Source organism: Aquila chrysaetos, chromosome 3 (genome assembly GCF_900496995.4).
Source record: "Aquila chrysaetos chrysaetos chromosome 3, bAquChr1.4, whole genome shotgun sequence".
NCBI lineage: Eukaryota > Metazoa > Chordata > Aves > Accipitriformes > Accipitridae > Aquila > Aquila chrysaetos.
The window spans coordinates 33,968,391-33,989,956 of record NC_044006.1 but is presented as its reverse complement, the minus strand read 5'-3'; the positions used below and the strand labels follow the sequence as shown (position 1 = coordinate 33,989,956).

The 21,566-nt window shown below is 39.7% G+C and overlaps 1 protein-coding gene across 2 annotated transcripts in view; it reads left to right on the top strand.

The window, feature by feature from the left end:
* Positions 1-6,695, top strand: part of RBMS3 (RNA binding motif single stranded interacting protein 3) — a 724,729-nt gene extending 718,034 nt beyond the window's left edge. For both annotated transcript variants that reach the window (XM_030009264.2, XM_030009261.2), the window contains exon 17: positions 551-6,695. In XM_030009264.2, coding sequence (XP_029865124.1) covers positions 551-557 — 7 coding nt within the window. In that variant the 3' untranslated portion in view covers positions 558-6,695. The remainder of the gene's footprint in view (positions 1-550) is intronic.
* The last annotated feature ends 14,871 nt before the right edge of the window (positions 6,696-21,566 follow it).

The window sequence follows — 21,566 nt, the reverse complement described above, 5'->3', positions numbered from 1 at the left end:
CTATATGATCAAAAATTATATTTTTCTAATTAATATTAACTTGAATGTTTCTACTAAGTTAGCCATAACTGGCTCATTAAGCAGACTGCTCCACAGTCTAACTGTTCTTGCCATCAGAAAATGTGTTGGTTTTACCAAATTGGATATATCCTTTTATTGTAATTTTATCCTTAGTTTTATTATTAGTATCCAAAAAAAGAGTGCCACTTATTATTATGAAAATATTCTCTCTCTTATGGTATTACTCTTGAAATATTTACACAGTGTTAAGCCACGTATTCATCTCATTTCAGTGTAGGTAGACTGCCCATTAAGCATAGCATTAACAAGAGTAAATTCATCTGCTTAGGATGTGTTAACATCCCAAAAGCACGAGTTCCCTATTTCTGCCTGACTATTTTCAGCTTAGCGGTGGTATCATATTTAAACAGCTGCAAATTTAGTTTAGCTTGGATAACTTTTAAAGGGAATTGGGTGGAAAAAAAAGGAGAGGAACCTATTTCAAAGTTGTTTTGACTTAATGACCACTTTAATTCAATTGTTTTTACAGACAATAAACAGGACTGAAGAATGTCGGTCTGAAATCTTTGCCTTGAATGGAGAAACTTCACTGAACAAGAAGTTGGCTTCCAGTTTGCACAGGCGTCAGATGAATGCTTTTTTTTTCTACCTTTCCCAACGAAAACAAAACAGTGTTTTTATGTGCTGTGCAAATGGTTCCGTCATGTAGTCTGACAATTTTATTTTTGCTATATATTTTTTTTTTTTTAACTAAAGGAAAAACCCAGAGGAAAAACACTGGGTTGACATTTCATCTGGATGAACATTTGAATTCAGAATTTACCTGGAGGTGTAGCTAGATTTTTTTTTTTTTTTTTTTTAAAACAGAAAAACTGATGATGTCAAGAGGGAGCAAGTTGCGATGAAAACCAATTGTCTTCCTCAAAAATTAAGCTACTCTTTTCCTCTCATTTTATTTTTCTTCTTGTTTTAAATCTAGAGTGTTTTTTGTTGGGTTTTTTTTGTTTGTTTTTTTTAAAGAAATGTTTAGGTAAGGTTTATCTTGAATCTTAATTGCCTTAATTTTAAGGACGTCAAAGGCTCTCAAGGCAAGCTGTCAACGTCTTGTTAGAAAACCCGAGAATGAATTGAAACTGCTCACACCGGTGCTGGTGCAGAAGTTTAATAGACTGAGTTTTTGGGGTGAACAAAAAATAAACTGTACAGTTTAAAAGAAAATGATTTTCTTCTTTTGAAGAAAAATTGATGATAAAGGAACTGTGGCAACTGAAAGGATTGGAAAAATGCTGGGACTTTTATGAACTTTGTCTTAAGTGTTGACAGAAAAAAATTCTAGAAGGCTAAAGCATTTTACAGTAAAGTTATTGAACTGAGAAAAAAACTTGCTGCATTATAGAGAATGCAGGGTTTTTTTCTTGCAGAATGCAGATTTTTTTATTTACAAAGCGTGATCGCTAGCAAAAGCATTAGTGCTTTTTATCTGCAGTCTTTTTTATGAGCTTTAAGAAGTTTTTAGTCTGCTTTGCTTGTCACATTGCAAAAACCTAGCTTAAGAGCATTAAAAAAAACTTAAGTAGATAGGAGCTTATGGTCAAAAAAGTGCAAAAAAAGCAATAGATAGAAGAAATTGTTGACAATTTCTGTAGTCTTTCCTAGTTGTGAACAAATGCAGCCTATGGATGGCCTATTTTATACCAAAGATGAAGTGACACCCTAACGCAGTCCAGAAGATAGAGGTTTTTTTCTTTTTTTATCTTTATTTGACCTACATGGCCGGACCAGTTCTTACCTTCTTGTTTGTTTAAACTATCTTCCACTGGTGTTTTACATACTGCATATGTTTATAGTGGAAAATTTCGGAATAGTTGGTGCTAGAAGCTTGTTGATGGTGTGCTTTGGAGAACATCCCAAAGCAAGGGGGAGTGGGTTACCAACTAATCTGTCCAGGTGGACTTTAATTTTGATGAGTTTTTCTGTTAAATTGCCTGATCTTTGGTATTTGTACTGAAACAACAGTCTTCCTTCTGAATTCCAACATACCGCAGATTCATTTCTTCACCTCAGTCTTTGTCATCGTCCAGCATGCATAGCCACCTTAATTCGCTCTGCGTTTGTTTTTCAGTGATGCATTTGAATTGCCAGAGAGATGCAAGAGAAAGCAAACTTGATCTTTGTTCTCATTTTAGCTCTCCCATACAAGCAGAAATGTTGAAAATGACTTAGTACTGTCATGCAGGCAGGAAGTCAAAAATTATTCTTCTCTGCTATGATCTCTGTTGTCTTAATATGTGGGCTGACAATCACTAATTAGTATGATTAGGCAAAAAAAGGACACTAAATTGAATCCACTGAAACCTGTTTTAGGAATAACAGTTATTTTCCATAGAGAAATCTTGATTATGGCCCTTACTTTTTCCAAACAAACAAAAAAAAGGTGAGAAGCAAGTCAAAAGATGATTTTTTTTCCTTAAGGAGGCAGAAGAGAAGCAGCATTTAAATATATACATACACATAGATCTATATGTAAAAATTAAACCAAACATTTTTAAACTTTCCTCCATCCAGAAGAGAGGGGAAGCTTCATCACATTTATTGTGGTGCATTAGAGACAGGGTATCCATTAAAAGTAATGAAATTAAAACATATATATTGGATCAATCCGATTCAGCTGCCCAATTCTAAAAAGAGACCTGTGTTTCCCTAACCTGACTTTTTTGGGGAAAAGAACACAATTATTTTTTTAAATTGATAAAACAAGATCATATTTTTTAACATAGTGTGTGTGGGGGGAGGGGGGGGGGGTCCCAAGTAAATGGCTGCTAGATATGCAACACAGAAAAGAGAGAAATGGGAGTTCACGTGGTTCTTCACCATAGGAAGAGGGCCTGATTTTCAGAAGTGGTAAAACTTCTTTCTCCAGAGTAGTTGTTGATATTCGACACTTCTGAAAACCAGATGATGCCAAAGTAAAAGAAGAACAACATCCACAACATGTTTTTGATTCAGGAAAAAAAAAAAAAAAAAAAAAAAGAAAAATCTGTTTCACATGCTGTCTCATTACTTGTTGCTTTTTGAGAGTGGAACTTGAATTTTGTCCTTAGGTAAAGGCTCCCTCTTTCTTTGGAGGGCATATGGGGGAAAAAAATCGAGCTAGCCTTATTTTCTTCCTTTCTACACGTACTCTCTTTCTGTCTGTCTCTGAATTCTTTGTACAAATAGAGATAACCCCGGGCACAAGTCAGTTAAATATTAAATAAACACATTTGTTTCTGTGTTCGTTCTAATGTGACACACAAAAAGTCTCATTTACTATCAACAATGAGGCTACAAGGTAGCTACCATGTGGCTGATGAATATGCTGAGGTACCTTCTTGTTTCTATTTAGAACTCTGCTGCTTTATTTATACATTCAGAAACATTTTTCTTATTTTTTTCAGCAGACAAAGTTAAACAATCTCAGTGTTTTTTTATTAAGCCAGGCAGGCAACATGATACCACAATGCCTGTCACTTTAAAGTGTTTCAAGTGCATTCTGTATTAGAATTGTTCCCTTTTTTTTCCATGCCATAATGTTCAACGGTGGTTGAAATCAAAAGAAACAAAGCAAAGAAGTAGAGGAATAAGAGAAAATGGATCCCTTAAATACAATTGATCATCTTATTGATCCCCAAAAAAGCAATGAACTGGTACTTGACAGTCTATGAGTATAAACAATGTGAGCCTTGAGTATAAACAGTCATAGATCATAAGGTAAGAAAAAAACTTATTTGGAACATACAAAAAGCTCAGAAACTTAAAAGTAAAAGTTAAATATGAGGTAAAAGAGAACAGTGGAAGAGCAACACACTTGCTGCATGGGTGTTGTCATAGGACAGGAGTACTTGGTGGCCTCTGCAATCTAAAACTCGTTTTCTTTATGTTCTGACTCATAAGAATTTTTGGAAGGTTTATTGTTATTATTATCTGTTTGAGTTTCTGTTTTCCTTTTTTTTTTTCTTTTTTGAAGACCTGAATTTGTAAAGTCAATATCTATATCTGTCTTACCAATTTAGCTTTAAATATCAGGAGGGTTCCTGAAACAACTAAGGTTGCAGAAACAACTCTAGAAGTCTAAGGCAATGGTGCCTGGCCCAGAGGCCTAGAAGTAACATCAAATCCATAAGCTGAACTGCGTATGTACTTTCCATCACACCTGAATTCTTGTAAATAGTCAAATCTGGATGTTCAGGTTTGGTATTTTTGTTTTTACCTTAAAAAATAAATACAGAAGGGGTGTCAGAAAAATATGAATTATGGCTAGAAAATTCTGAATACCTGGGCTCGTCACTTAACATTGGAAAAAAAAAACCTATACAGTGAACCTGAAGAGAATATTATATTTGCAGGTGCTGACCCGAGTGTAGATCAGGGCACTGAACAGTCTCACTGTTCCCAGTGAGATTGCTGAGGGACTCTTCTTCCTATCTGGCTCTACTGCTGGTTTTGTAAGCACTTTTCACCTGTGACAGTCAGGCCTCAAATTGTGAATGTCCTCTTATTGCCTTCCAGTGAAACAGACTCTTGAAATGTCCTTAGCTTGTGCTTACTTGTATAGTTCTGTTTACCAAGAGACTGCCTTGGTTGCGTTGGTCAAGAAATCCACTGTAATGCAGAATGAGGCACATTTGAGAGCAATTGCATCATGTTGTATCATCTTCTGCTATGGATGCATGCCCAACTGTGGAAGATAAAGGCTGGTGATTAGAGAAGTGAGGGCTTAAACTTTCAACGGGCAATGGGCTGAAGCATTCGAATGGATTTTTACTCAAGTAAAAATCAAATGAAGGGTATTATTTATGTATGTATGTGTACCAAAACTCAGCAAATTTGAGGAAGCCTGCATTGTAATAAAGTTTATTTTTAATATGTCATAGTATTTGGATCTATATTATGTTGTTTATGGTACTGAAGGATGAGACTGATACTAAGTGTTTAACAAATCGCCATGCTTCATGATTTTAAGCTTGATGGTGCTCCTCATGCCACTTCATTTTAATGCTGAGGTTGACATGAGCAAAACAGGTTTAGGCAGACTCACTGAACTCCACCTATAGCAAGAGTCATGCTAAAGAGTGATAATGTGCTTAAAGTAATGAATCAATCCATTTTTAGTGATGAGACCAAATGTGGTAGTTGAAGATAGTAATGTTTGATACACACATGGTCAACATTTCCTTTCAAAACTTTATTTAACATGAAATTGGTCCGGATATAAAAGAAGTGCCCTAGGGTAAGGGATTTTCCTGGTCTTTCTCGGTAGCCCACACGAACTAAGAAAACAGTCACGGTGTGATGGAAATGTAAAACAGAAAACAACAAAAATGCTGACATTTGGTGTATTACTCTTTTCTGTTTAATGACAATTGACTCTAGTAATGAAGATTCCTTTCATTTCTAATACGCATACACACAATCATGCACGCATACTTTCTCAGAAGGAGGGCTGAGTGAGCAGCAGACTCCTCCTCTCCCTCAGTGGAACAGATTTCTGGAATCTCAGCAAGCAGCAAAGATGCAGTGTAAGGAGAGTTATTTTCCCCTCAAAAAGAGCACCAACTTTTTCTATATTGCTCCTGTCACCCAAATAGGCTAGAGCGCTGTATGTACCCCAGAGATTTATTCACCTTTGTGCCTCAAAGCAGGCAGAAGAGACCCTTTCTTCTCCCCTTTATAAACATGCTCTTTGTTAAAATTAAACAGAAAATTATGAGAGAAAAGCTGTAAAAAAAATAAATCCCAGTGTTGGTTTAGCTTTCCATGATAAGAAACATTCTTGTGTTTACTTCAGTTGTTCAGTTCAGTTCTTAATTCCTCAACAGTGACAGCTGAGTTCTCTCACCTTAATAACAATGTGTAATGAAGTGAAAAATGTCAGCCTTTGACAGGTTCACAAATCCATTTTTCCTTGTAGGGCCAAAGCCTGCAAGGTGTAAGCACCTTCCAAGATCTGGATCTGTTGTATATGCCCAACATTAATTTTCTGCCTTTAAGTGTCTTTCTCTTGGATAATAATTTTATGAATTTGGTGAAATTTACACTCAGTTATATTTTTAAAAGCCCAAAAATACAGCCTAGAGAAGAGAACGTGATGTTTATGTAACTAAAGTATTATTAAATATGCTGTATTCCAGAGTGGAAGAAAATTCTACTATCTTTTAGAGGCAAAACAATTTTATGTAAAACCAGGAAATGTACAGAATTCATATAGGAATTTTTGATTGTTTTCCTTTTTAAAGGAGAATGAACAGATTCTGTCTGTAAGAAAAATCAAAGCAGCTTTGAAAGCAGATGAACTTCCTATCAAGAAAACATGCTTCACACAAATGGGACAGAGGTTCTTTAAAGCCCTTACAGACCTCACTGTAGCCAAAATGTAGAATACAGAACCTCTGTGATACATTAAATTATGAATTTTATTTATATGGGCATCTGTGTGCTGATGTCTCCGAATGTCTTTGAAAGATATGTACTGCTATGATTTTTTTTTTTATTTTTTTTTTTGTTTTCCATTTGTACCACAATCCTAAATAGCTGCCATTTTCCCACTCCTGGGGCTTTCTGTAGATCAGTGGATGTTAGGTTTAAACTTCTGTTTTCTTTGATGAAGCTTTCAATAAAAAAATAAAGAAAGAAAAGAGCTGGGTGACTCTGTGTTCTTGTGGCATCTTTCTGCAGAGGCTTCCCGAGGCCGTGGCTCTTGTGCTGAGCACAGAGGGAGCGGAGAGGCTTTGCAGCAAAGTCTGCCTCCTCCGCGTCTTCACCAAATGGAAGGAGAGAATCGGAGAGACAGGACAGCTCTGTTGCCGTGTCAGCAGCACAACCACCCCCATGTATAGGAGGTGAAATATAGGAGAAAGTTTTTCTCACACCAAGACTGGGTGTTTAATGCTAACAGTTATCTGCCGTCCAGGCTCTCAGCTGTACACCTGCTAGAAGAACATTGCCTCTGTTTCTGAGGCTTATTTTAAATAGGGACTTCAGGGCAAAAGTTGCCACATGGAAGACAGAAAATCTTTATTTACAGAATAAGTACAGCCTAAGCGGTGGTAGTGCAAGCCATACTTCATCTTGAAAGGGAACTGGAAAATAAGTTGCCTCCTCGGCCATGTCTCACGGGGAACAAGGAAGCTATTTGGCACACTCCCCCACGGCTGCTTCAGTCAGCAGCTCTCCTGTTGCCATGTGCATTTCTTCCCATGAGGGCCATTTCTGTGCCGCATGCGAGGGTGGGCTGGAAGTGTCCGGTAACTCTCCTCCCCAGCCAAGGAGCTTTATTCACAGGTTGGAAATCATTGAGTGCTCCTTTTTACCTACCGGGAACGTGGCTGTGTCCTGTGGCACTAAACACGTTTTATGGGCTTGCCTGCATGCTTTCTTTTTCATTCTTTCTGCCCAATGAAATGTCCATGGGTGAGCTTCTCAATCCCTTCAGCCTAATCAGGAAAGCCCAAAGAAATCTTTAGAAGACTGAGGGAGGAGGAAGCATGTGAGAGGGTTTTTTTCAACTGCACCTATGCAGAAATGTCCATTGCTGCTGGCCATGATGATGGTGAGAGAAGGAGGAAGGCAGGAGGCTGAAGCTACAGCCTGCCTGGCACTCTGAGTGGTAGCTGAGGAGCCTGGGGAGAGCAGCAGAAGGTGGGACACTTTGTCCCACCAACACAGGTGGTGCCAAGGTGGTTTATAGCTGATGCTCTGGCATCAGGTTCAGCTTTGTCACTTCCAGGATTGCTCCGTTTCCAAGATCATTCCACTTTGAATTCTACTAACCAGGATATCCCTAACAATTGTGGTGCTAGTGGTTTTGGTTTTATTGGCTGTCCGTGTGCATATAGAACCAGGCTAAGGGGGGGTTGCATCATCTTCCATAGAAGTGCAGGTAAGAAGGCTTTCTCCTTTCATCCTCTCGGTCCCACCATCAGTGTCAAAAAAAAAAAGTTAATTGGTAAATGATATGATCATGTTTAACACTAAGTCCGCTATCTGTACTGTAGAATTAAAATAACAAGGACAAATGGGCCTTTGTAATGTGTGATGTATGTTGCTTCCAGATGGAGACAGTTGTGTTTATCAGTAGTCTGCATCTGGAATGGAAGTCCATGACTTCCATGTGGAGAAAGCCATGTGCTCTGATTGTCAATCCCCGAGCTTTCAGGCAGAGGGGGAGAAAAAACCAAAACAGCAGCTGGTGTAGAATAAACTGAGGATAATTCCACACTTACCAGGTTTAAATACATGTTATTTGTATTATTTTGGGTGACCAGAGATTGCAAATGAAGAGCAAGGTCTCAATGTGCCGAAAACGATCAACAAACACAGAAGCAAAGGTTCAAGAGCAGACAGGACTGCAGCAGAGGTTACTAAAAGTGGCAAACAAACCAAGATACAAACCTAAGTGTCTGACTGTTGGTAAACTTGCTGTAGCTCTTCTCTGTGCCTCGGCTCCTTGCCCCATTCTTGTCAGTCTGGTCTTCAGGAGAAGACTCTATGCTGTGCAAAAGTCTCCATTTGACTTAGCGGAGCACAAACCACAGCGATAATTAATGGCCAGCAGAAGTGATCCTGAGGCTGCACGCAACAGGGGATAATTTTGCCAGGCAAATAGCAAGCCTGACTTGTTGGGAGCGTGCTGCCCAGCACATCCAGACAGGCAGGCTGCAACAGCCCGCTGCTGCATGCAAGGCAGTCGTGTTGAGGGGCAGCAGGCAGGAGACGTGCAGCTCTCCACTTAAACCCTCCCAGAGCTTGTCAGTTCAGGGAAACACAGGCATGGTCAGCAAGGTTTGTTTACCAGTTACAATTTTCCTGAAAAAATCCACTTCGGTGGAAAGATGCTGTGACCAAGCCACTTCCTTCCTGTAAAAATTTGTACATATAAACCTCTGCCAAAGGCATGCTCACTTTTTATCTGTTTGCTTTGCACTGGTACATCACTGAACTTATTTGGAGGGACATAAATGATAACTAAATAATCTACTGGATATGTGCACCACTTTAAGTGGAGGAACTGAAAGTTGATATAGTTAAAATGATGTAGCTGTTTTTTAAAGTTGAACAGGCTTGCACTTACAGTGTGGCTAGCTGAGGGCCCTAAGCTCTGCTGCATTGAAATACTGCTGAAAAATAGAAGTGTCTGAGAAAAAGATAGAAAGCATGATTTACACCTATTATTTGACTTATTTCGCCATTTGTTACCAGTCAATGTATTTTCTGTCTTGCATGGAATTCAGCCATTGATACACAGCCAACTGAAAATTGTGCAAGCTCCTTGAACGTCATTCCTGTGGGATCTAATCCCATGTTTTTTGCTCAGAGATCATTTCCTCCTTATTAACAGTTGTGTTACACCAGACAGCAGCCCGCTAGGATGCTCTTTTCCTCAGGCAGAACAACTTCTACCCAGCGCCAATCTCATATGAAATACTCTGTAGTGGAACTCAGGCTCCTCTGAGCTTTCCACACATGATCTGATTATTTTCTAGTTAACCTTGGTGACATGCAAAGGAGATGCTTGGCCACCGTTGAATCCCTTCTTAGTACAGAGGAGGAGGCAGAAGCGGAGGAGTAGACAGATCTCATCAGTTAATACCAAGACGCAGCAATCATCAGCTAGAGAAAAGAAAGGAAGAAGCTGTTTGTCTGAGGAAAGGAAAGCAATAGAGAAATCGGAGTTATTTAAAACTTCCCTCACTCTCTCTTTCTCTTGCTTGGGAGGCATGCACAGCCAGCCAACAGAATTAAAATTGTGTATGTGTGTTCTCAGGTGCAGTATGCGGCCATTGGCATAGCTAAACATACGTGTGTCTTCCTGTTCATAGCCACTCAAACACTCACCTGAGCCTTAACGTCCACTGCACAGTGAACAGAACTAAGCCAGCCATCCCGGGAAGTGGAGATCTGATCCAATGCTTCCTTTCTGCGTTTGTGCTGCAAGTTCCAGCAGTGAACAGTCACCAGTGAACAAGCACCCCAGCAGTCTGGCTTTCTTGCTGTAGAGGTGAGTCTTCAAGAAGCCCAGAGAGTTGCCATCTAAAAAAAAAAAAAAAAAAAAAAAAAAAAAAAAAAAAAAAAAAAAAAAAGTTTCATTTTTGCAGTGTCTCTTCCCTGTTTCTCAACTGTGTCTCTTCAGTATTATGTCCTGTGCATGCTTCCAAATGAGCAAATAAATATTTGTTAGAGTAATACACAGAGGCCCCAGCCTCCACTGGGTACCGTGCAAACACAGAAAAAAGACACATTCTCCTGTGCTTATGAGGTGAAGGAAAAATGATCCACTTAATCCATTAAGTGACTCATATTTCTGCTAGGCCCTCAGACACAGCTGAGTACAGTGGGCTCCAGCGTTACTGGTTACTTTTCACAGCAATAGCTGGCTATAGCACAGAGTTCGAGGACTGCTTTCCAAAATCCATTTCCCTTTTCACATATTGATTGTACTGAGGGCTTTGGGATGTAAACAGCTGTTTGCAGATGACAGGTTTTGGAGAATATCCAATTCTTTTTTTTCCAGAAGAAAACATGCTCAGAGGAAACATCTACTGCTGTTTAGAAAAATATAGTTACCCAGTAGTTTCAGTTGGTGAAAACGCTGCCACCAAAATCATCTTGAGATGTATGATTCACCCCTGTGCAGACCCATATGGCTTGGATGAGATATTTCTTCAATCCAAAAAACTTATGTTGGAGCCCTGACTGACCTTGAAATGGTGCTAAAGCTTTAAGCTTGCTCTGACTAGTGATGTATGTTGTTTATAGCAATGACTGAGATGATAGGATACTCACGGCAGGGTTGTTTCTACTACGCAAGACAACTGAATTGTCTTTGTAGAAGAGGGCCTCACCTAAACATAACCTAAATGGGAACCTTTTTTCTTTAAGGACTTGAGGAGAGCTACCCATAAAACTGTCCCTTCTTTTGTCTTACTTTTGCATTGGGGGCAGGGGTTGCATTGGAGGTGTTTTCTGCAAATGACATTTTCTCCTTGCTTTCCCTTTGAACATGACCCTTTCAGTGCTCACTGCATATTGGCAACAGTGTCTGTGCTCCTAATGAGGAATCTGCCCCTGCACACAGGCACGAGAGGCCCTGGACAAAGAAGGCTTCCTTCCACATCAAGGACTTCCTTGGGCTGCAGCAATAGTCCTTCCATTTGCCAGCCCTGGCTGCGTAAAGCACGTTTATTATTATAATATGTTTCAGGTCTTGTAGCCAGCTCCTCCTGACAGAAAGTACGAGAGAACAAGTCTTCCCTGTCCCCTCTCCATCAGAAAAAAAAAGGTGTCAGAAACTTCCTCCAGCTGTGGTGACCCAGGATCAGGGAATTGCAAAAGCAAAAACCTCTGCTCTCCAGCTAAATTCGAGTTTATTTTATCATAACTTCCTTCTTCTCCCACTCCACTTCCAGCTCACTTATCTGTCCCATCCACATGTTGCATCCTGTCTGGCATGCAGAGTGTTGAGTTTTCTGAGGTGATTTCCATTACTTGCCTACACAGCACCTAGGAGAAACCTTCAAAAAGTACCCAAGGCATGAGCGCCAGGCTATAACCACACTGGATTCTCTGCTGGGACTTCTTTGGTTATTTCTTCCCAAAACATACTATTTTTTATTAGGTTTGGAAAGAATTCTCATTAAAAAATAGGGATTTGAGCATCAAAGCTCACTGTGGTAATGTAGACTGTTTACCTGAGAGAAGTAGTTCATCTGCTGAGTAGCAGTATTGAAGGCTATAGCTAATTGGACAAAAAGGGGCAAAACCAGACAAACTGCCCCAAAAGAAGAGGCAGGAAATGACCTTCCCTAACTCAGAAGAGTCGTTGCCGGCTGGTGAGGCTCTGCCCCACTTTGCCTCTCATTGGAGGCAGCTACAGTTTAGGAAGGTTGAGATAGACAGAGCATGAGCTGCCCTGGTGAATGAATTAGCAGATAATTTTGATTAATGCTACGTGCAGATAAAAGGGAAAGAACTGAAGCAGGATGGATGGCTGAGGTGCATGCAGGCTGTGAGGGAACAAGGAAACTTGAATGTCAGATAGCAGGACATCAACACCTGGCCCAGAAAATTGTCTCCTCCTCAATGTGGCACAGACAAGCACTCACTTTATCAGTAACAAGTGCTCAGAAACACGGGATGAAAAATTTTATAGCAGGATTACTTTTCCCAGGAGTCATACCCGCAATGATACAAAATAAATGATTTACAAAATAAAGTCCCAGTCCCTTTCCTCCCTCAGCTACTCATTGCCTGCACCACCACCACCCCCCAGCACACACAGCCAGACTTTTCATAAGCACAGCTACACCTGACTATAGACATTAGTAGAAAGGCAGTGAGAGAGACTGCTGTAGCCCTGAGTATTTCAGACTTGTTTCTCTTTACTTCCTTGGTATCATTCATATTTTAGGTTGTTGATTTTCTTTTCCAAGAAAGACGACAGAGAGGTAACAATTTAAAATAATAAAGCTACAAAAGAAAGCAAAACAGAACCATAAATTGAATTATTGTAGAGGGTAAGGTAGAACTGCACCCTAAAATGGCTTACTTCCTAAATTAAAAAATAATAAGAAAAAAAGATTTATACATTCTTTAAGAATCACACTTGTGTGATAAGTTTGTTTGCAGACTAAGGTAGTGACCAGAGGCAAGAAAGATGGCTGCTTTCAATCCTCTGCAAAGTTCTACTTGCCTCTGCCCTTTTATAAAATGCCATTTAAGAAAGGCATTGTGCTGTGGATGTCAATGTATGTACATGTATATAAAAAGACCCATGATAATTTTATGCAACAGGGAGTCTATGTAGCATTATCTTCAACCTTCTTGAAACCATAACCCATCCTCAGAATTCGAATGAAAAAGCAAACTACACAGCCAACAACCCGTTTCTTTTTTCCTACAACACTTTCAGTAATAAAAACTGCTTGGTAGCAAGGCATATGTGTAAAATGTGCCTGTACATTTGATGTGCCTCACTGCAATGCCAGTGTGGACTTGGGCTTTTTTTGCCCTCATTTTTAATGGCTGCAGGTGCCATTTGGTGCACCAGACATAGCAGAGAGATTTGATCTATGGAGAATAAGAAGTATGCGAGTTCAAGTCTCTACACAGGAAAAATGATCTCTGGGCAAAGGTCAGAGAAAGACCTAAGTAGGGGAATCTTTTCACCATAATGAGCAACAAAAAACTTCTCAGTCCTCTCCCATAGCTTTACTTAAGAAGTCTCCAACCTTCCTTTCCTTGCAATAGACTTCATTACTCCTTTTGTCTGCACAGTAACCCCCTGCAGCACTGTCTCCACTTCCCACCAAATGCATATCTATTCAAAATACTTGGTGTTCCTGTAGGTATTGAGCACTTAAAATGCAGAACGCCAGTAACAGCTGAGGGTGTGCTAGCAGATCTTGGTCCAGTGAGGCACAATTCCACCCATGGCAGCTGGCTGCTCTAGTAAACCTCTCCTGGGCTCATGAAATAACTGACATGAAAGTGATGTTTGGAGCAAGAAACGGAACTCATTTTTCAATTGACATTAAAGAGGAAATCATTTTAGTGTCAGTTGACACTGCCCAGGCTCATTTTCAGTAATTAAGGCTCAGAAAAAGCAATGGAAATACCTATGAGGTGTGTTAAGAATGAAGCCAGAAGCAACGTGTGAGAGGTGCCAGCTGAAGGAGTCTCTGCGCTTAACGCTACACGTAATGGGAAACCTTATGGAATTCAACCACAGAGGGTACAAGAGCAGCCCAGAAGAATCAAGCATGGAGGAGCCTAGATTATGCCTTTGAGTACAGTGCAAGGACACAGGAAAGACAGACATGATTTCAGAAGTGTGATGCATGTGGTCGTGTAAGGTATTCTTGTGATTTTGAGGTACTGAGGAAAAAATGCTACTGTATATCCCCTCTTGCCTCAGCTTTGAAACACTTCTGATCCCATTCCTTCCCTCCCTGGTGGCTAATACAGCATCCATATGTGACTTGGTTTGCGTCTTGTTTTGTTTTCTTATTTTGTTCTCTTTCATGATATTAGATTTCACTTCTACATCCAGTTACAGGGTTTGGAGGTTTTCTTGAGAGTTTTGGTCTTACTTTTTCCATATTATATTTTGCAACATTATAACCACTTCAGAGATACATTCCATTGTGCACAAAATCACATGACATTCCTACATTTTTACAATCAAAAATCACCGAAAGAGGAGTCAGCTTGACGCATAGGATAAGCATATATTTTTAATAAGGAATTCCCAAATCCCTGAAGGATTTTTCTGCTATATCTCCCTGACTGTTCTTGAGGCCCCAGGTGGAATTACAGTGGTTCCCCTTTGTTAGCCCTAGGCAGAGGTAGATATCTAAACTTGCAAGGCAGATACTACCAAATCCCAAGGTGTATATTCTTTGCCACTGATTGCCTAAATACTTTCCAGATTACCAGATGCTACCAGCCCCTGCTTTCCACACTCCAAGTTTGTGCCACTACCTATGAGCAGAGTTTATTGTTGAGTGAGGATGTGCAGAAGCACCCCAGAGAAAAGACTGCGCTGCAACTGCAGGTGATAATGCTCCTTTGTCAACCTGCAAAGAAATCACTGAGGCTAAAAAAGCAACCTCCTTCCCTGCTCCCCAAAATTGTGACACTTTCCCATTTACTGTCAGCTTCTTCAGTCAGATGTCCGTTTGGGTGAGTGTTCATAAACAAATTGTCTTCAAACGACTTTTGCAAGGTTCTATGAGGAAATGAATCAGCCCCCTTGTTAAATTCCAAATCTATTTTATATTCTGGTTTTCTTATATCCACCAAGAGCCCTGTCCCCCTCCCATTATAGACAAAAGACAACATTCCCAAGAACTACAAAGGGAGCAAGCATGTTCACAGTTTTGTAATGTGTTTGCTTATCTGTTAAGATTGGCTTTTTATAAATCTTTGCTATTTTCCTGCTGTAACTCTTCATAGCAGAACATGCTGCTCTCTTATTTATTCTTGACAGATCCTGTACAAATTTATGGTTCTGCATCAATAATAAGAGTCATTAATCATAGTAACAATGCACATCACAGGGTCTTGCAGGCATTCACCACTGAACTTGCTGAACCATCCTCCAAATGAACACACACACACACACACACACACACACACACACTCCAGTAATTATTTCTGGGCTTACACAGAAAACAAGGAGCTTGGTTAGAAAAACTGGGAGAAAAAAGATAATTTTCTCCCAATGGATTTGGTGCATAATGGGGGTGGGGAAGAATCTCAGTTACAGGAAGACGGAAAGGGGGAACTATAGTTATTGCAAAAGGGTTTCATTTCTGTAGTAAATGAAAGTTTGTTTTTGAACAACTCCTAGTCAGTTAAAACTATGGACAAAGATTTTGTTAAAAATGTACAAAAATTGTTCCCCAAAATAGCCATTGCTTTTGTTTAGCTTCCATTCTTCCAACAACTACATTAGCCAATAAGCACAACTTCCCTATATTCACTGTTTATTTACATAAAGGAAAGAAATAGCAGGAGGGAAGTAATCTAACAGATTAGAGCAATGGACAGTAAATCCAATTCTATACCCAGTAAAGTCAATAAGAATTATTCTGCTGAGTTCACTGGATACAAGGAGCAGCCTGTGATTCAGACATCATAATATAAGCAATGAGAAACAAAGGAACACAAGAGCAAAAAGCAAGAATTGCAGAAATAAGACAATGGCAGAAACAGAAGCCTTACATTTTAACTCTTTTTTTTTTTTTTTTTTTGAGTGAGTGAGTGAGTGAGTGAGTGAGCTTTGAGAACATGTTTTGACAATGCTGAGTTTTGGAGGGCAAGCAATAAATTTAATTTGCTGGCTATAAAGATGGTTTAACCACAACTCAAGTCCTAAAATCTTATCCAAGATTTTTCTCCCTCTATCAAGAAAAACTGCCATTGGATTAGGATGTTATCTCAGCAGGGACAGGATTATTATTCAGTCATATTACCTTTCTTCCCTACTGCCTTTCCATCTGCTTTGTTGAGAAGGTTTGATGGCTGTCAGGGAGGTGGATGGAGCCTTGTGAGTGCCTGAGAAGGAAGTGGGGAAGTGATAGAAAACCACTGAATGGGCAAAGAGTAAAGAGAGCCTAGGGAAAGAAAGAGAAGGAAGACAAAGGGTAGGTGGCACATTTGCCTCAGCTGCAGCAGCTAATTATCAGCTGGTATATGGACATGTATTTGTGCTTGTGCACCTATGTACTTACAGTCTCTGCTTTCCAGAGTATTTTCTTTGTAAGACACAGAACCTTTGACAAACTTTCCAGCCTTTTTTGAAATATCCCTGATCATTATTTAATTAACTGACTTATTTCAGGATCTTAATCTGAAAATAAGAAAGCTGACATAGGTCAAGCTACCTCTAAAAGAATATGAACAAGACATAATGTCACCACTCTTACTGATGAACAGTCCAACTTTGGTTTTGTTTCTCTACAACACTCTGGTTTTGCTGCCTTTATTTCTGCCATGGAAGCTTTAACAATGTTATGACTGATCCTTAGCCCTCAGTGTAACTGTAAATACAGTTACAAGTATATGGTAACTCTGTATAAAAGAATATTCCCAAATTACCAAATTCTGCACAACCTAGTGAAGAATTAGACCTTACACTTATTGGGCAGACTCCCTCAGGCCTTGGTCTGTTCTGATGTGAGCGCTGCCCTTGAAGATAAAAGTTTTCTCTTAGAAAGTAACTAGTCCATTTATACTTTTTTTTTCTTCAAAAACTAAAGGGAATTTTGAGAAATCCGGCCCCAATTCTTCAAATAAAACATGAAGACTGCCTTCCTCTGCCTGTATGGCAAACATTACTCCCAAGTAATCTTTAAAATAAATTATTGCTTATTATTGTCTTGAAGCCCATTTCTCTCCCAAGAACTGCATCTAGTGAGAGAAATGGAGACAACTCATGCCAGATGAAGTTGATGGGGCATCAGAAAAAAAATAATTCAGCTTGTATTCATGTAAATATTCGCTCATTGTAAAAAGGTTCACTATGAGATGCAGACATTGAAGACATTGAAGATGTTTGCTGTTCCGGTAAATCTGCAAGACTCCAACCCATCTACCTCAGACAGAATCAGGGATGGAGACAGTTAGAAATGTCAGGGAGTCTTTATATTTTTCTATAACCCATTTAAGCTTTTTGTGGTTTTAAAAGCTCATCAGTGACTGCTGATCCATATCAATGAGTGTGACGGTCTGGGACAGTCAAGGTAAGAAGCTTTAGGTTTTGAGACAGACTGGAACTGATTGGTTTTTGATGAACACTGCGGCTTCTATAAATCATATGGATCAGACCTTCCTTCTTTGGGGGTTTTATTCATTCACCTGCACTTGTATTTTTTTAACATACCAGTAGAGCTGCTGTTGACTTCTTTCCACCAGATGGCACCACAGACTGTAATCCATAGCCACTATCTATATGTGTGTGTGTATATATATTTGTATAAATGTATGAGCATATGAACATAGGTGTAGGCATGTATTTGTTGGTGCAAACGTATGAGTGCTAGACAGCTACAAACCTCACCAACTTTACTTGTCTCTTACCTCCCACAGAAGGAGGAGAAAGACCAACCGACACCTTGCATTGAGACCATACTAGAAATAGTGCTTCTATATTTGACACATTCATGGTACTGGCACTCTGTGTTATTTAAAATAAAGATGATTAAAGAGACAATGCATATTATGAACTTTTACTTTCTAGCAGAATTTACGGTAGCCACTTTCTTCTAAATTGCAATACCTGCTGCATGGTCCTTAAATTCAGTTCAGTCATTGAAGGATTATTCCTATTTGAAATCTTTTCAATCCAACCATTCCACATTGCAATACAGACTGTCTACCCAATGCTGAAGTAGTAAATGGAAAGGGAATGCTTCTTCTATCCTAACTGGTTACCTTCCTTAACTTAATTTGACTCTTCGATAGTTTGATCAAACGCCCGCACTGTAAGAATATTATAGAGATCTGAAAGATAAGCAGAAATGAATAGTACACACAGAAAAATTGTTTTAAAAGAATTTGGCAAATAATACTCCTAAAGCATTCATTATATTGTAGGTTATATATTTAAAACACACTTGACAAATTCGATTGTTACTTACCTTTTTTTTTTCTTAATTAATTCTGAGTTGTTTCAGTTCGCTTTAGAAACAAAACCTCTCCTTGATCTGAACAGTCTTCAGTGGGATTTGTCAGCTGACTGCTTAATGTCTGAGGTCTTGCCTTCATAGACATGTGAAATAATAATATTAATGTTTTTGAGGACAAGTATATTTGATTGTTACTGTAAAGTCCTTGCTGGAAAGGTGTTATTTCACGCTACAATGTAAATGAAAGTTATATGACTATCCTTTGCAAACAATTTATCAGATCCATAAAGTCTTTTTTGGTCTGTGATTCATTTCCAAGCTATTTTAATTTCTGATGTTTTCATAATTCCTAATGTTCTTCACGCTTTAAAGAGCTATCTTAGCTTGTGCTCTTATCACTACTTTGTGGCAATTCCTATAATCTATCATAACAATAAGAGGCACAACAGAAATTATACAATCTTAGGTAGTGTATATGGAAGAAAAAAACAGTTTGTTGCATTTTTTCTTCATCTGTCGTTTCCAGCTGTTCCTTCCCTCCCTCCTGATTAGGTGTCGCAAGGGTGAAACCGCCCTCCTCTCACCCTATGCCTTTAAAGCATTAATTTCCAACCCTTTCTGAAATGGGCAGGCACCTTCTGCCTCCAGTTCCTGCTGAAGGCGTCTTCAGCCTGTCTTAGCCTCTAGTCTTAGCTGGAAGCCTAAGCAATCCTGAGTGTATTGAAAACTTGCATGGGAGCCACCAGGAAAAGAAATGCATTGCTGATTTATGATGGGTGTCCAGGAACCAGCAGCAAAGGAAAGGAATAGTGATTGAGTTACTGGCAAACTCATAATGGCAAAAAGCAAGCCGAGAGTCTCCATTTAGGTACCCTCAATGGTAGCCTAGAGAGAGGGAGAAGAAATGTAATTCCTAGGATCATTAAACCTGGACAAGGCTTTTATGTGGCAGGAAAGCTGCTCTGCATTCAGAAGGCGGCAATTTTGGCTCATAATGTACCAGTGTCTCTGCTCCACATGGTACCCTGCAAAACAGGCTCTGGGTGTGAGATTCTGAGCTTGGTATCCACACTGCAGTTGTTAAGCTCCAGGCTGAGCCTGCCTCACATGACAGCCATTCTATATAAACTGTGTGGGATACCATATAAATCATGCTCTTTGGAAATACTGCAATAATCAATGACCAGGAAAGATAGATAGTTGACCAGGGAGAGGTGTGGAAATAATAGGTCTTAGCTTGGTACAAGGGATGGACTGAGATGCTTGTTAATTGTTTTCTTCAGTCATGAATGTCATTTCTTAAAAGCATACTGTAAAGTACATTTTAATGCCTCATCCTTTAAATCTCTTCTTTTTTCCTCTCCTTCACTCCCTGTAAATGCATTGGCTTGTGGGCTTGATGGTACTTAATTTGTACATTTTTGCTTAATTTGATGAGCTGTAAGTGCTCTTTTAGCCTACTGTGAGTGTTCAATAATCCAAAGTGGCTGTGAAGTATATAAGTCCTGTTGCCTCTTTATAGTGCCTGATTAAAACAGAAATATTATATTATGAAATCCCACTCAAATGTCTTTATTGGATCACAGCTATCCATCATAGCTCAGAGGTAAAAACTGTCTTGGCTTGCTGGTCTATTTTTTTCCCCTCACTATCAGTCTACATTAATAAGTGTGATGAAGTTAAAGCACTAGCCTCCTCATGGTTCTCTGGGTGTTTTCTATTAACATGCAATTTTACATTTCAGTTTAGTGGTAATGTCCCCATCTCTTCACCTGTGCCTGGCCAGTCCAGAGCTGTGTCTCAAACTAACTTTTGGGAAAGGTTCCTCAGTTTCCCCATGTAGAAAAATGGGAACAGGAGTCTTTTCTCAGCACCTGTTTGAAAGCATAATTGATCATGTTTGCAAAATATTTTGGACATTCAGACACTTCTTTTTTTAGTGAAAAAAAAAAACCCACTTTTTTTTTAAGGATGCAGCACAGATCATTTTCTAGATTTGTCTGTATGATTTGTAAGTGACAATGTTTTTTCTGCCCTCTCCCCCTAAGTCTCCTCACTCCCGCCCAGATGCAGAAGCAGCACAGCTAGAGGTGTGACTGCTCAGACCTGCCATTCTCTGACCAAAAAAATGCACACTTGCAAACTGCTGAGCAGAGCATGATAATACCATCTTATATACTCTACATCAGGAAAGATTTCTATGTGCATTACCTGCAAGGACATGTTTCCTAGATGAGGACTCCCTACTCCTCCTCCTTCCCCTGCTATGCTTGTCTTTCTCCGCCCCCCCCCCCCCCCCCCCCCTTCACATGGTCCTTAATATCAGGATGCTCTAACCTACTTTTATTAAGAGGTTAAATGAAGCCAGAATGCTCCAGAACAGTGTTCTGTCTCATCGACCTCCCCTCCAGGCTGTGTTCTGTAATTTCTCCCGCTGTGCTGAATTGATGCTCCTCTCCGTGTGTGAAATAAGCAGTCGCTTCCTGAGAGGAGACACGCTGCCTTCTGAAGTGCCCATTCAGCACGGCAGAGGACAAACTGTCTGGCAACAGGGGTGTGATTCAAGGGCTGCAATATATGGAAAAGAACAAAAGGAAGGAGGTGCAAGGGAAAGAGGCTGGAAAACAGAATGAGGAGATAAACAGAATAAATGGGGGAGAGACTTAGTTAGGTTAGGGAACAAATGCTAGCGAGCTATGAATATTAAAATTGTTGGTATAGTGATGGAGCACCCAAAACATAGCAGGTTCTTTCAGACAGATAAAACATGCCAGGAAGGCTTACTCATGCCAGGTAGCACTCTGCTGTGAAAATAGGTCCCCTGAAAGCAGTACTACATTGCACTGGCACATATCTTTTTATTTTGAGTGAAGATTGATTCTATTGAATGATAGAATACCTGAAAAAAGAAAAAACAAACCAGCAAGGTGGCCTTCCCTCCCCCACCCCACCCCAACATATAGCAGAGCTGAGGCTTTTCCCCCAGTGAATTTTTTTGATTCATTTCCATTTAATATTGCAACATAATAAGCTATACTCCTATTTTAAAATATAAATTCCAGGTTTTCCTGGCCATTAAGATTAACGTCTAATACCCCTTTGCCAACCCATCCTTCTCACTCCACTAAGTCCCATTGGGAAAGTATTTTGAGAATCAGATTGTATCGATCATGCAGCTGGGACACATACAAGGGGACTGTACTCAGAGAGCCCATTGGAGTGCTGCACAGAAGTTGGAACAGAAAGTCTGGAGAGACAGGAATAGTTTGGTGTTATTACAAGTCACCATTTTCACATCAGAGTGACTGAAAAGCATGTGTCTGAGCGCAAGAGCCAGCACAAGCAGTCCATGCCACCCATGGTCTGCATGCACATGTC